Here is a 13,087-nt window from a genome sequence, read left to right as displayed (position 1 = left end):
TTTTGAGAAAATATCCAGTTCACAAGCTCACAAGTTATAGGAGTAGAATTAGGCCATTCAGCCCATCGAGTCTACTCAGCCATTCAATCATGGCTGATCTCTACCTCCTAATCCTAATCCAAATAGTGATTTGGTTAGTTATCTTTGATGATGTTGCTATATTTCACTTGCTGTAAATGCAGCAGCAGAGACATCTGATAAATGTTTATGTAAAATACGAACAATCTAAAGTCGATAGCAAAAATAAATGTTAAATGGTACTGTAATGCATGTTTGATACAGGAAACGTTGTTTTATTAAATCCTAAATAGATTACAATTGAATACAGAATGTATCAGTTCCAAATGTTACAGAGAATGCCTCCTTTTAAATCGTTCTTATCAATAACCTGCAAACACCTCCAGGGGGGAATGCTGAAAGATTTCCATGTCTATACCCTTTGCTGAAGAGATATCCATTGTCTGCACTGCTTCTAGTTGACCAGTGGTTAGAAGGACAGGAAAATGCAAAGAAAGTTACAAATTATGATAGCGGCACGCTATGCATACAAACATTTTACCATTGCAGGCAACAGTGAGCCAATGTTCATGTCCAATAACCCAGAGGGTAGAAGTTTTTTACTTATCAGTGGCAGGCAACCAGCTTGCTCCATTGAAAGAAGCATTGCCGATCTCAATGAATGATTGAGGCAAACAGCGTGGATTCCCGTAAGGGATGCTCAATCAACACATGAAGGGGAAAGCAGTGGAAGGCTATGTTAGGGGAAGTCCATGCGGAACAAGATGACCTGCACGGATTAACCCGGCCTTGCCCCGGGTGGAGCTTTCTGTGCAGAATCCTTACTTATTTATTTTGGGGCAGCGTGTCGTTTAAACAGTGAAGGCACTGGACATGATCCAGAAAGGCAAACTGTAATGTAACCTCATCACACATTCCAGCTCCCATGTTTGGATGTGAAGGGATTAAACCAAAGGAAACATTAGCCAGTTCTTTATCATGAAGTTGATGTCCCCTTAAATCTAGTTTGAAATGGTTAATCCCCAGGACTGAACAAGTGGACACACATCTTTGTTAGCAGTTTAAACTCCTGTGCCATTGTTTTTCAATTGATTTTGAATGCAAAATACTGCAAACAGAATTGCTTTTCTGCAGCAGTGACATTGATCAGGGGCCGCGGTTCTGATTTAAGTATTTAAGGCAGTTAAATACTGTATGAAGTAGCTTCGAATCAAATGATTTTATGTAGCAACATTTGCCACTTGCTTCTATGGCTCTTTGTAGGAGCTTGTTGGCTTTTGTGTTTCCTACATCACAAGTGGCTACATTTCATTAGCTGTAAAGCACATTGGGATGACCTGAGGTCATGAAAGGCATTACAGAGGAAGTAGTTGAGGCAGGTACAAAAACATCTAAAAGACATTGGACAGGAACATGGAGGGAAAAGGTTTGGAGTAGAGTTGTCAACTATCCTATATTAGCCGGGACATCCTGTATTTTGGGCTAAATTGGTTTGTCCCTTATGGGATCGCCCTTGTCCCGTATTAGGCCCGGACGGCGCTGTAGGCCCGGACACTGTAGCCCGGGGGCCGCTGCAGTTCCAGACAGTGTAGGTAGACACACAATGTTGGAGTAACTCAACAGGTCATGCAGCATCTTGGGAGAGAAGGAATGGGTGATGTTTCGAGTCGAGACCTTGAAGAGTCGAGTCTGAAGAAGAGTCTCGACCCGAAACGTCACCCATTCCTTCTCTCCCGAGATTCTGCATGGATCAGTCTGAAGAAGGGTCTCGACCCGAAACATCACCCATTCCTTCTCTCCCAAAATGCTGCATGACCCGCTGAGTTACTCCAGCATTGTTGTGTCTACCTTCGATTTTAACCAGCATCTGCAGTTTTTTTCCTACTCTGGACAGTGTGGGCCCGGGCGCCTCCTAACGGAGGTTGTGTAGCAACCCGCCTCCCGGCCTGGGCGGCCGCCATTGGTGGAGCAAGAGCATGTGGCCGCTGGCTGGGTGAGGTCACATGGGGCGGTGACATCACCTTGTCCCGTATTGGAGTGAGGATGTTGGCAACCCTAGTTTGGAGGGATACGGGTCAAATGGGGCTGGCTTAGATGGGGATTTTGGTCAGATGTGATAGGCCGAAAAACCTGTTCTGTGCTGTATGACTATGACTCCAGTAATGCAAATCCTAAACTAACCACCATCAAAACTATTAAATGAGACAACAGTAATGTGCTGCTTAATCCACTTGTATCAAAAATATGAACAGATCAGCAAGTTCTATGAACCACGAGTAATTAAAATATGCTATGGGGAAAAAAATTCTGCCGGTACCACTTAGGTCAATAAATCTCATAAACTACTTGCTAAGCCAAAGTCGACAAACTTGGCTTATGCTGATTTTTTTTTTGTTCCTTTTGCACATTTATCGATACCTGAAAATCTCAGAAATTTACAGCAAGACAAAATCAGCAGAAAAGTAAAAGGCAACATTCACAATTTATCCCAGAAAGTCAACAAGATCCATCACACCCAGTGCAAGTTTTATATCAGATGCTATGAAAAGTTCACAGTAAAATACCTCAATTAAATTATATTAATCTGTCCAAAGGACTGCTGAATCAAAGCAAAGTAGGGCCATCTCAAATGTATCCAGGTGTATTTTATCTGGAAAGAACAAAAATATCTAAATTGGAAAAAAATAAATGACTGGCAGGTAGGTAGGGAGGAAAGGGAAATGGCCATCATTTCAGACCAGTCTTATTTACACAGGAACCATCCTAAAATATCTGAAGAAGACATAAGGAACTGCAGATGCTGGAATCTTGGGCAAAACACAAAGTGTTGGAGGAACTCAGTGAGTGAGGCAGCATCTGTGGAGGGAATGCACTGGCAAAGTTTCAGGTTGGGACCCTTCATCAGGCTGATTGTACTAGGGAGAAGAAAGCTGGAAGAGAGAGGTGGGAATGCAACAAAGTCTGGCATGTCATGGGTGGGTTTCCTCTCCAAAGCCCTCTGAGTATTCAAACATCAGAGGTTTGCTTTTATTGAAAAGACCATTATGATTGAAAAAGCTGGGAATGCAACAGGATACTGGCCCATTGTTCGGCTTTATCCTCAGTGCACATTTGCTGCACATCACTCAAACCGAGGCACATCACCTTACAACGTAATAGGACACAATTAAAACCTGCTGTGCATGTGTGTTGTGCAGTATGACAAGTCACATTCACAATGGATTAAATAAAATTAGTTGAAGGCGTCAGCTACTTTATCTAGCAAGACCCAGTTGGCATCTCTATCCACCAGCACACTTTGTAAAATCATTAACATTTGGTTAATCAAAGGATCTTGATGGTGTTTTAAAAATTTTGTTAAAAAAGGGCCTGTGTGACTAAAATTTTCTTTCACTAAAAGAAAAGTAGTGCTGAACACAAAAGGTAGGCTCAGGTAACATCCACACAATGCTCAATGCCTTTTCTTGAACTGAAGGTTAACTCTTTCAAATGGGAGCTTGTCTCTGTTAATCAGGTGCAGCTTGCTCATAGTGCAAAGTGCCAGGTCCTGGAAAACTGATGCTGCAGTACTCTAGTGGTGCACGCAGACTGAGGAGAACAAAAGTTGCTAAAGTTATTGATGAAAAATAGCATCATCTGATGACAATATTTCAGGTTAAAAGCTGACCTTCCAGGTCAACACAGCTCTTGATTTTAAAAAGGACCAATAGTCCAAAACAAACAATATATAAAAAGGCCAATCGATATTCTTGCAAATAATTTGCCTCATCTAATTCATACTTTTGAGCATAATGGTTGGTTTCTTACTCATTTATTACAGGAGCCCTGATAAATGTGTGTGAATCAGCCTCTGATGGCAAACATTAAAACAAAAGCATTTATATTTCATCCACACAATAAAAGCTGCAGTAACCCCCAAAGTAAATGGGATGCAAAAGCTCTGAACTGTAGATCATAACAAAGCCAGTAGCAGGGTTAAAAAAAAAATCAATTTACACTGTCATATAAAAGAGATAAATAAGAAACAAAAAAAGTGTACACCCTGTACAGTAAGTAAAGTTTTACAAATTAAACATATTTTTTTCCCTCAATAAAAATATAATTATATTCAAGTAGACTGCAGCTCCACGGAGAGCCCCATTTAATGGGCGAGTTATGTTGCCATATTCTTCCTCCCTCACCCCGCCCCTTCACTGCTTTCTCAATAACCAATGGAACTGAAACGGACGTTTTTTATCTCCAATTCAAGCTGTTTCACCCGGATTTCCTTCTGCGCCAGTGTCTCCCTTAGTTTCCGAATCTCCTCCTGCTGTCGGTAAAACATCTGCAGGAGCTGGTGGGAGAGAACAAAATCAATCTATGTCTTTTTTTTAATTCAATATTTGAAATTAATGAATACGTTTATTGGCCAAGTATGTACACATACAAGGAATGTGCCTTGGTGCTCCGCTCGCAAGTAACAACACGAACATACAGTAAACGATTAAGAATAAAGCATAAAACATTAAAATATTAAGAATACAACAGTTTAAACAAGTGAATGATATAAACCAGAGCAAAAAGAGACTACAGACTTTTGGTTATTGAGTAGAGCTACTCCTCGCGGAAAAAAAAGCTGTTTTCATGTCTGACTGTGTCTGCTTTGACAGTCCGGAGTCGCCTTCCAGAGGGAAGTGCTTCAAAGAGTTTATGGCCAGGGTGAGAGGGGTCAGAGATGATCTTGCCCACTCGCTTCCTGGCCCTTGTAGTGTACAGTTTGTTAATGGGGGGAAGGTTGCTGCCAACAACCTCTCAGCTGATCAAACGATTTGTTGCAGCCTCCGGATGTCGTGCTTGGTGGCTGAGCCAAACCAGACCATGATGGAGAAGGTGAGGACAGACTCTACGATGGCAGTATAGAATTGGACCATCATTGCCTGTGGCAGATTGTGTTTCCTCAGCTGCCGCAGGAAGACAATGCTCTGTTGGGCCTTTTTAATTGGTGGCCTCCCATTTAAGGTCCTTGGAGATGATGGTTCCAAGGAACTTAAATGACTCCACAGATGTGACTGTGGTGTTGCTGATGGTGAGTGGGGGGAGGAGAGGGGGAGCTTTCCTAAAGTCTACAATCAGTTCCACTGTCTTAAGAGCATTGAGCTCCAGGTTGTTACAAAGGCACCAGGATGCCAGCTGTGTCACTTCCTGTCCGTAGGCAGATTCCTCCCTATCCTGGATCAGTCCAATCAGTGTTGTGTCATCCGAAGACTTGAGAAGCTTGACAGAGGAGTCTGTGGAGGTGCAGTCGTTAATGTAGAGAGAGAGTAAAGGGGAGGAGAGAACGCAGCCTTGCGATGCTCCCATGCTGAGGGTCTGCGGGTCCGAGATGTGATTTCCCAGCCTCACATGCGTCTGACAGGAAGTTGATGATCCACTATTAGAGGGATTCAGGCACAGTCAACTGGGAGTGTTTGGAGTATAGTACCTCTGGCACAATGGTGTTAAATGCAGAGCTAAAGTCCACAAACAAAATCCTTGCATAGGTCCCCTTGTGGTCTAGGTGCTGGAGGATGAAGTGCAGGCCTAGGTTGACTGCGTCATCCACCGGTCTATTGGCCCATTATGCAAACTGCAGAGGGTCCAGCAGGGGGTTTGTGATGTTTTTCAGCTGGGCCAGCACGTCTTTCAAAGGTTTTCATGACTACAGAGGTCAGTGTGACAGGCCTGTAGTCATTAAGACCAGTGATCCTTGTCTTTTTGGGTACAAGGACAATAGTGGAGACTTTGAAGCAGGCAGGGACAGTGCAGGTTTGCAGGGACTGGTTGAAAATGTCTGTGTAGATCGGTGCCAGTTGTTCGGCACAGAGCTTGTGGGTAGAGGGGGAAACATTGTCCGGTCCTGGAGATTTCCGGCTTTTTTGTCTCCTGAATAGCCTCTCCACCTCCTCAATTTCTATTGTTGGAGATGGCGAGGTGGCCAGACTGATGTTGGGCAGCAAGGAGGGAGTGTATAGTGGACGAGGGCCCAGTCTTTATAGACTGGAGACAGGCTGTAAGTGGGTATGAAGTGGTGATTGCAGAGGGATGGGGGGGGGGGGGAGGGGCCAGTCTTTGCAGACTGGAGTCAGGCTGTGAGCAGGTGTGAAGTGGTGATTGGAGAGGGATGGGGGGGGAGGGGCCAGTCTTTGCAGACTGGAGTCAGGCTGTGAGCAGGTGTGAAGTGGTGATTGGAGAGGGATGGGTGGGGAAGGATCATCCAAAAAGAGTTTAAATTGCTTGAATTTACCATGGAACCACAACTATTGACAAAAACAAATGTTCAGTTGTAAGGAACTGTGGTTTTGTGGATGTGAAATTAGTTACAGGACAGAGAGTGGCTGTTTTACACACTAAACTGCATGTATTTGAGGAACGCCAACGTCAAATCCACAGGAAAATTCAATAGATAGCGAGCCATGGTTGCGATTGGGATGATGGTGCCGGGATCAATGTAAAGATCAGAGATAGTGTAAAATTCAGAAATAAAAGGTTTCATTTTCTAATTTACCTCATTCTCCGTTTTAGGGGGTGGACACTCTGACAGATCGTACCCATTTGATATATAATTCCTCTTCTGCTCTTGTACTTTCTCCGTATTCCTTTGCTCCTGATTTTGCTGGATTGTATTCATCGCCATGTGATCTCTTCTAATGAAGTCAGGCAGCTTGCACAGATCATTGCTTTTATTCTCGGTAATACACTGCTGGTTGTTAGAACTGGGCTTTAAAGATACAAGTATGGGATCTGAAACCATGAGAGTGAAAATTGTGATTAAAACAGAGAAAAGGTGCCACCGCTAAATATGGAGCCAAACTCTTCAGATGAAGCAGATTCTACTGTGGTGTTAGCTTTGCTCAGTGAGAGGGTGAGAGTTCAATTCCCACTCCAGACACGTGAGCATGAAGCTCCAGGCTCATGCTCCAGTGTGATACTGAGGGAATGCCCCACCGTTGGAGGTACCATCTTCAGTATGAGTTAAACTGAGTTAAACCTTCTACAGGCTATTGCCTTTGGTGGCCATAAAGTATCCTATGGATCTGCTTTCAAGAAGAGTGGAGTTTTCTCTAGTATCAGTGATAGTAAAGCCTTTGTAATGTCACAAGATTACGAAATTCACTTATGAATGTGTGCATCAATGCAATATCGGCCTAATCCAGATTTATCTTTAATTTGTTCATTGTGCAGAATCTGGACACCACCAGCAACTATTGCCTTTCCCCAACAGTCCATGTGAAGATGTTGGTGATCTGCCTTTTTAAACCAGTGCACTCCTCCTGGTGAAAGTGCTGCCACAGTGCTGGATTGGGAGCTCGGGGTTTAGATGCAGGTACAATGAAGGATCAGCAACATATTTCCAATCAGGGCCGTGTGTGACCTGGAAGTGAACCTGCAGTCAGTGCTGGCCCCACACTGCCCTTGACCTCTTTGGCGGCTGAGGTCATGGGTTTGGGAGGGGCTGTCGGAATTTTCCAGTTGCACACTTTGTCGATGATACACACTGTAGTTACTGTGCACAACTCATGGAGGGAATAAATGTTTAGGCTCATGTTTGGAAGGCAAGCTCAACTAGGACTGCTTTGCCCTAAGTGATATCTAGTTTCTTGAGAGCTGCCCCTATCCAGTGAAGTGCGGAGTATCCTATCACATTCTTGACGTGCTCTGAGCTGCACAAGTACCTTAATCGTGTGCGCCAATTGTTCCTCGTGCTCTGTGGAGCACATATCCCTTAAACCAACTAATACAATAGGTTATCTGGTTATTTATCTCAATGCTGGTTGTGGTACCTCACATGTGGATGATGGAAAGGCCTTGGGATGTCAGGAGCAAAGATACTAGAGGAACAAGATGGACCACTCCGTTGAAATCGCCTATACTGAAGTGTATACGCAAAGGAGCTTAACGTCCGCCATTTTAGTAGGAAAAACCCACCGTTCACTATGCCTCTCGCAGTGTAATCAGTGTTTTGGGGGAACAGTATGTGTGATGATACCATAAAAATGCAGAATATATCTCATTTATAAATTCACAGATTTTTGTTATTTTTCTTTTTAAATGTTTCTGCAAGTTTCTGCCTACTAAAATGGCGCCATGACATACTACGGTTTTTAGGGTCGAGTAGTTTATCTTGCTCCTCTAGTATCTTTGGTCAGGAGATGGGTCACTCACTGAGGAAACAGTCCTCCTTAACAATGACCAATGTCCTAGAAAGTACAAGACTGACCTTTTCTGAATCCATTCAGCCACTCCTGCGCAGTCATTGCTGGCTGTGCTCCAGCAGTCAGTGGGTAGATATCATCTTGGTATGAATCCGACTGCAGGATAGATTAGACACAGAGCAATCATATTAGCACAGTGCTACATCATTATCTTTGACCTGCTCAACAATTCCTAAACTGTACTGAATGCCTGCATGCTTGCACATTTCTAACGTCAAATCCCAGCATGAAGACATATGGAGAGTCGCTAGAGTTCATCAAACTGGTTTCTTCAACTACACTTCTCATATCTGCTGATGCCATAAATCTACGTGGGCCACACTGCTTATTTCTTTTATAAAAATGAAAACTGATTCATGTACTCAAAATATTTACAAATTAACTCTGTCGTGTTTTTTTGAGTAAATTGAGTTTTTTTGAGCCGTTTAGTTTGTTCTCACGTGTACCGAGGTACAGTGAAAAGCTTTTGTTGTGTGCTGACCAGTCAGCGGTAAGACAATACATGATTACAATCATGTCATTTTGTTATTTTTAAAGGAATGCAGTGTCATCAGCATTGTTTACACTTCTTGACTCAAATTCAGAAGAACCTTGGGCTGCTTCTTCCAGAGTCTCCACTGGATCAACTTCTGGAAAATGCTCATAATCACATCATTCTTCAACACTGCCTTGTACATCTCCTGCTGGAATGAAGTAGTTCATGCATATATTTCTATCTCGCATTTCCATAAGGTATCGGCTTGTATTGTAGCTTCAATCATCACTCCCACAACCTGTTTCTAAATGTCAAATTTCTGACATTTAAAAGAACCCCCTTAGCTTGCTTTAACTATTTCTCTTCTATTCTTCTTTCAAGATTTGGCGGAAATAAACTGGTCATGTACGGCACACTCAATGCATTAGTAACTCAGCTACAGTCAGATCTGTTATGGAATTTGGTGTTATTCATTGTTACCATCAGCCACACATGTAGCACTTGTTTTATAAATGCTACTTTGACAATTCTCACTTGCCTGTCTGATATGCATCATTTTACATAGCATGGAGAATATGTAGAAGTGTATGCGTCATACCCGTATATTTACAAAGCAATCAAATAGAAATGAATTAACCCGGGGACCATTATCTCAATAAGGTTGGTTCTTCCAGATAACCATGACACAATATTCTCATTTCCACAACAATGATCAGATCCAAAAAGAAGCCACATGGCATACGATTAAACAGATAACATTGATTATTTTGGCACACAAAAGCATTTCAGCACATAAGCTAACGCTTAACCTAATTCCAACAGAGACAAAATCTTTGCTGATTAATCTGATGATTCATTACTCAGAGGGTTTAGTGGCACAAAGTTAACCGTATCATCATTTGAAGTCGGGTACTGCATCACAACTTCACGTCACCAAGGATATGTTCTTTCGTTATGTCATTAATTGCGAAAGACAAATGGACTTGACAATGAAATCAATCAGGTTTTAGATATTGATATATATGTACTATCATATTTTCTCACATACTATTGGCATTCTTCAAATGTATATGCAGTTATGGATCAATTTAGCATTTTTCATAAACACCTGCTTTTTAAATTATTTCCACGAGTAGTATTCTGCTTCGCATGTTTTATCTTTTATTTTTTTCATTTTTATCATCTCATTTTATTTATTGAGTCCTTTTATTTTTACAGGTGTGATGGCACCTTAAGATCGCTTTACTTCCTTGCTTGGAGTATGTAAGAATCTGGAGCATTGGACAAAGGAGCCGTTCTACAAGAACATCTTGAGGATGATTAAACCAAGCTCCCTGAGGGAGGGCGACAGGCAAACTGGCAAGAGGTCGTTTCTACAGGGTACAGTCTAAAAAAGTACTGGCCTGCTCTCAGGATAACACTCTATTTAAGACAGCGATGAGGAGAAGTTCCTTCATTAGATCAGCAGTGAATACTCTCCCATTAAGCAATTCAAGGCAGTGATCAATAGATTGGCGGTCAAGAAGGGAATTAAGAGGTGCCAGCATTGGGCAGGAAAGTGAACTGGGTAGGGGTTGTGGAAGATGAGTTCAGATGTTATTGACTGGTAGTGCAGGCAGGAGGGGCCCTGCAGTCTACCACAGTAACTCACCACCATCGGGAGGGCTTCACAAATAACAATGTGTTACTGCAAGGAAGTTGGTGAAACAGGGGAGGAGTTGTATCATAAATGCAGATACAATCGGGCTAATTGGCCTGTCTTGTGTTGTACATTCAATGTTTATTCTCTTACCCGCCTTGGGACAATCATGGAGACAGGCTCGATGAGGCCCTTGATTGTCACCAACTTGTAGAACCTGAAGACTTCGCAGGCACTAACGTTCAGGCCCCTCTTTGGCATTATACCTTCAAACAAAGAGAAACAGCTACTTTGACACCCAAGAACTAGTTGTCTTTTGAGCCGAGTCTTGGTATCTCACCAGCCAGAACAAGGCAGTAAGTTTCCCATCTCTGACTAGGATGTGCAGTTCCACCCTGGTGCTGTGAGTGTCACCCTATCTCCAACTCCACCTTAACTCAATTTATTCACAAAATGCTGGAGTAACTCAGCAGGTGACGTTTCAGGTCGATACCCTTCTTCTGAAACCCGAAACGTCACCCATTCCTTCTTCAGAAGAAGGGTCTCGACCCGAAACGTCACCCATTCCTTCTCTCCCGAGATGCTGCCTGACCTGCTGAGTTACTCCAGCATTTTGTGAATAAATCGATTTGTACCAGCATCTGCAGTTATTTTCTTATACCACCTTAACTCACCCGATCATGGACTAACGCCCAGAGCTGGTCATCTCCAGACTTATCTCCTAAACTGAATTATACCAACATAACCAAAGTCTCTCCTTAACCCCTCAAGATTGTTTGGCCATTAGTTAAGATCTTCAATGATAGTTCTAACGACAGTTATGTAAGCACCGTTTCCACATTTACCTTATTGCTCCGGATTAACAAAATCAATTAAACCCAGATTTTGTTCATAATTGATCCAACATCAATTACCGTTTGCAAAAGGACTAACAGATTTCTATCATCATCTTTCAGTTCTGACCCTGTCTGTATTTACAAAAGTAATTGCTCTCTCACTGACAATTGGGTCTTTTACTGGCCAGGCCACAAGCTCTGGAATTGCTTTCCCTCTCCTGCTTAACTCCAATAAAAGGGAATATCAGCGACCAACGCCAAATTTCTCCCCATTATGAATTTTAAACTGGATAAACATACCCATTCCTTTCTGAGGTAATGTAGAACGAAAATCCATCAAAAAGTGAAGGTAAGGTTGCTCAGAGCTCAGTTCATAGTATCGGATATTACCTTCACCCTGTGAAAACAAAATAAATTGGGCTTTGTTAACAAGGTATAATTGGTGCCTCTTTAAATATTGGAAAACAACCAATAACCAGTCTTAAAAGAGGTGCAACAGCATCAGTCATTTTCAGAAGGATCTTTGGATGTCATGGATCAAGATGGGCCAAATAGCCTGTAGCCAAATAGTACAGTACTATTCTATCTAGGTTTCAGCTTTGAATCAGTGGTGTTACTCTCTTGTCTTAGTTCCAGGGATGTAGTGTCAAGCCTAATCGGAGGACAGTGTGCACATTCAATGGGCTGCAATGCCTCTTTCAGAGTCATGAAGTCCTGGTGATAAGCATGAAAATATCATTAGACCAGGTGTCTCATAGAGATCGTTTACAGATAATATTAGAACTCCAAATAAAGTTTGATCATTCTTTTCCATGCTATGGTACTGTAATGTTTTGATGAAACTTCCAAGCTTTGAGGAGAGTGGGGAAGACAATTGAAGAGAAGAACCCTATCATTCTGCAGAACAAGAGTCACTCTGGCAACCTCTGTATAAAGATCACACAAGAGACTACAGATGGTGGAATCTTGAACTAAAAATAAACTGTTGGAGGAACTCAGTGGGTCAGGCAACATTTGAGGATGGAAATAGATCAACAACATTTTGGGCCTGATGAAGGATCCCAACCTGAAACGTTGACTATCCATTTCCCTCCACAGATGCTGCCTGACCCATGGTCCTTCCAGAAGTTTTTTTTGTGTTCGGTATTATGAATATCAGCTTAGGAAATGCTTCCAATGCATTACTTCTGAAGACTGAGGTGCTCAAATAATTCTTCGCCTAGCAGACAGAGAGGTGTTAACTTCAGCAAATTATTTCCCAGATCCTCAGAAACAGAACAGATGGAGAGTGGCCAAAAGCTGGACTGAAGATACAGCAAAATAAAAGGAGCATAGACAGCAAGACAAGATGTTAAGGGGATGAGTTACATGCTAAAGGTCTCACTTGGAAATACAAAGGTGACCTTTTAAATGCCAGGAAATAATGCAAGATATTTTTTTTCTTCATTTTTCAGGTTATCGATGTGTCTAATAAAGCCAACATTTATTGGCCATCCCTAGATATCCATAATAAGGTGTGATGAGTTGCCTTTTTTAACTGCTGCATGTCTGGATTGAGTACAGTGAGGCAGTGGCTCTTCCAATGTCACCACTATGCCACCGCTATCCTGTCTCTGATATTCTGATAAATGGTCAATTATTGATGAAATTGAGCGCTGGCCAGAGGAATATGGGAGAAAGGCTGGCACAGAGACTGCAGATGCTGGAATCTTCAACCAAAAACAAACGAGCACACTGCCAGGAGTAGTGGTTGGAGCAGATACAATAGTGGCATTTAAGAATCTTTTAGGTAGGAACTCAGCAGACCAGGCAGCATCTGTGGAGGGACAGATGACGTTTCAGGTTAGGGTCCTTCTTCAGACTGATGGAGTAGAAGGGAACAAGCTGG

General features: G+C 42.4%; 1 protein-coding gene across 4 annotated transcripts in view; it reads right to left on the bottom strand.

Annotated features, from left to right (window-relative positions):
- Positions 1 to 1,757: 1,757 nt before the first annotated feature.
- LOC144590791 (coronin-2A-like) overlaps positions 1,758 to 13,087 on the bottom strand; it is a 118,506-nt gene continuing 107,176 nt past the window's right edge. For all 4 annotated transcript variants that reach the window (XM_078395225.1, XM_078395222.1, XM_078395226.1 and 1 more), the window contains 5 exons: positions 11,500 to 11,596; positions 10,517 to 10,629; positions 8,255 to 8,345; positions 6,542 to 6,777; positions 1,758 to 4,351 (listed from right to left, as the gene is read on the bottom strand). In XM_078395225.1, the coding sequence (XP_078251351.1) occupies positions 4,220 to 4,351; positions 6,542 to 6,777; positions 8,255 to 8,345; positions 10,517 to 10,629; positions 11,500 to 11,596 (669 nt within the window). In that variant the 3' untranslated portion in view covers positions 1,758 to 4,219. The remainder of the gene's footprint in view (positions 4,352 to 6,541; positions 6,778 to 8,254; positions 8,346 to 10,516; positions 10,630 to 11,499; positions 11,597 to 13,087) is intronic.

This window comes from Rhinoraja longicauda, chromosome 3 (assembly GCF_053455715.1).
Source record: "Rhinoraja longicauda isolate Sanriku21f chromosome 3, sRhiLon1.1, whole genome shotgun sequence".
NCBI lineage: Eukaryota > Metazoa > Chordata > Chondrichthyes > Rajiformes > Arhynchobatidae > Rhinoraja > Rhinoraja longicauda.
This window is presented reverse-complemented; position numbering and strand designations above follow the sequence as displayed.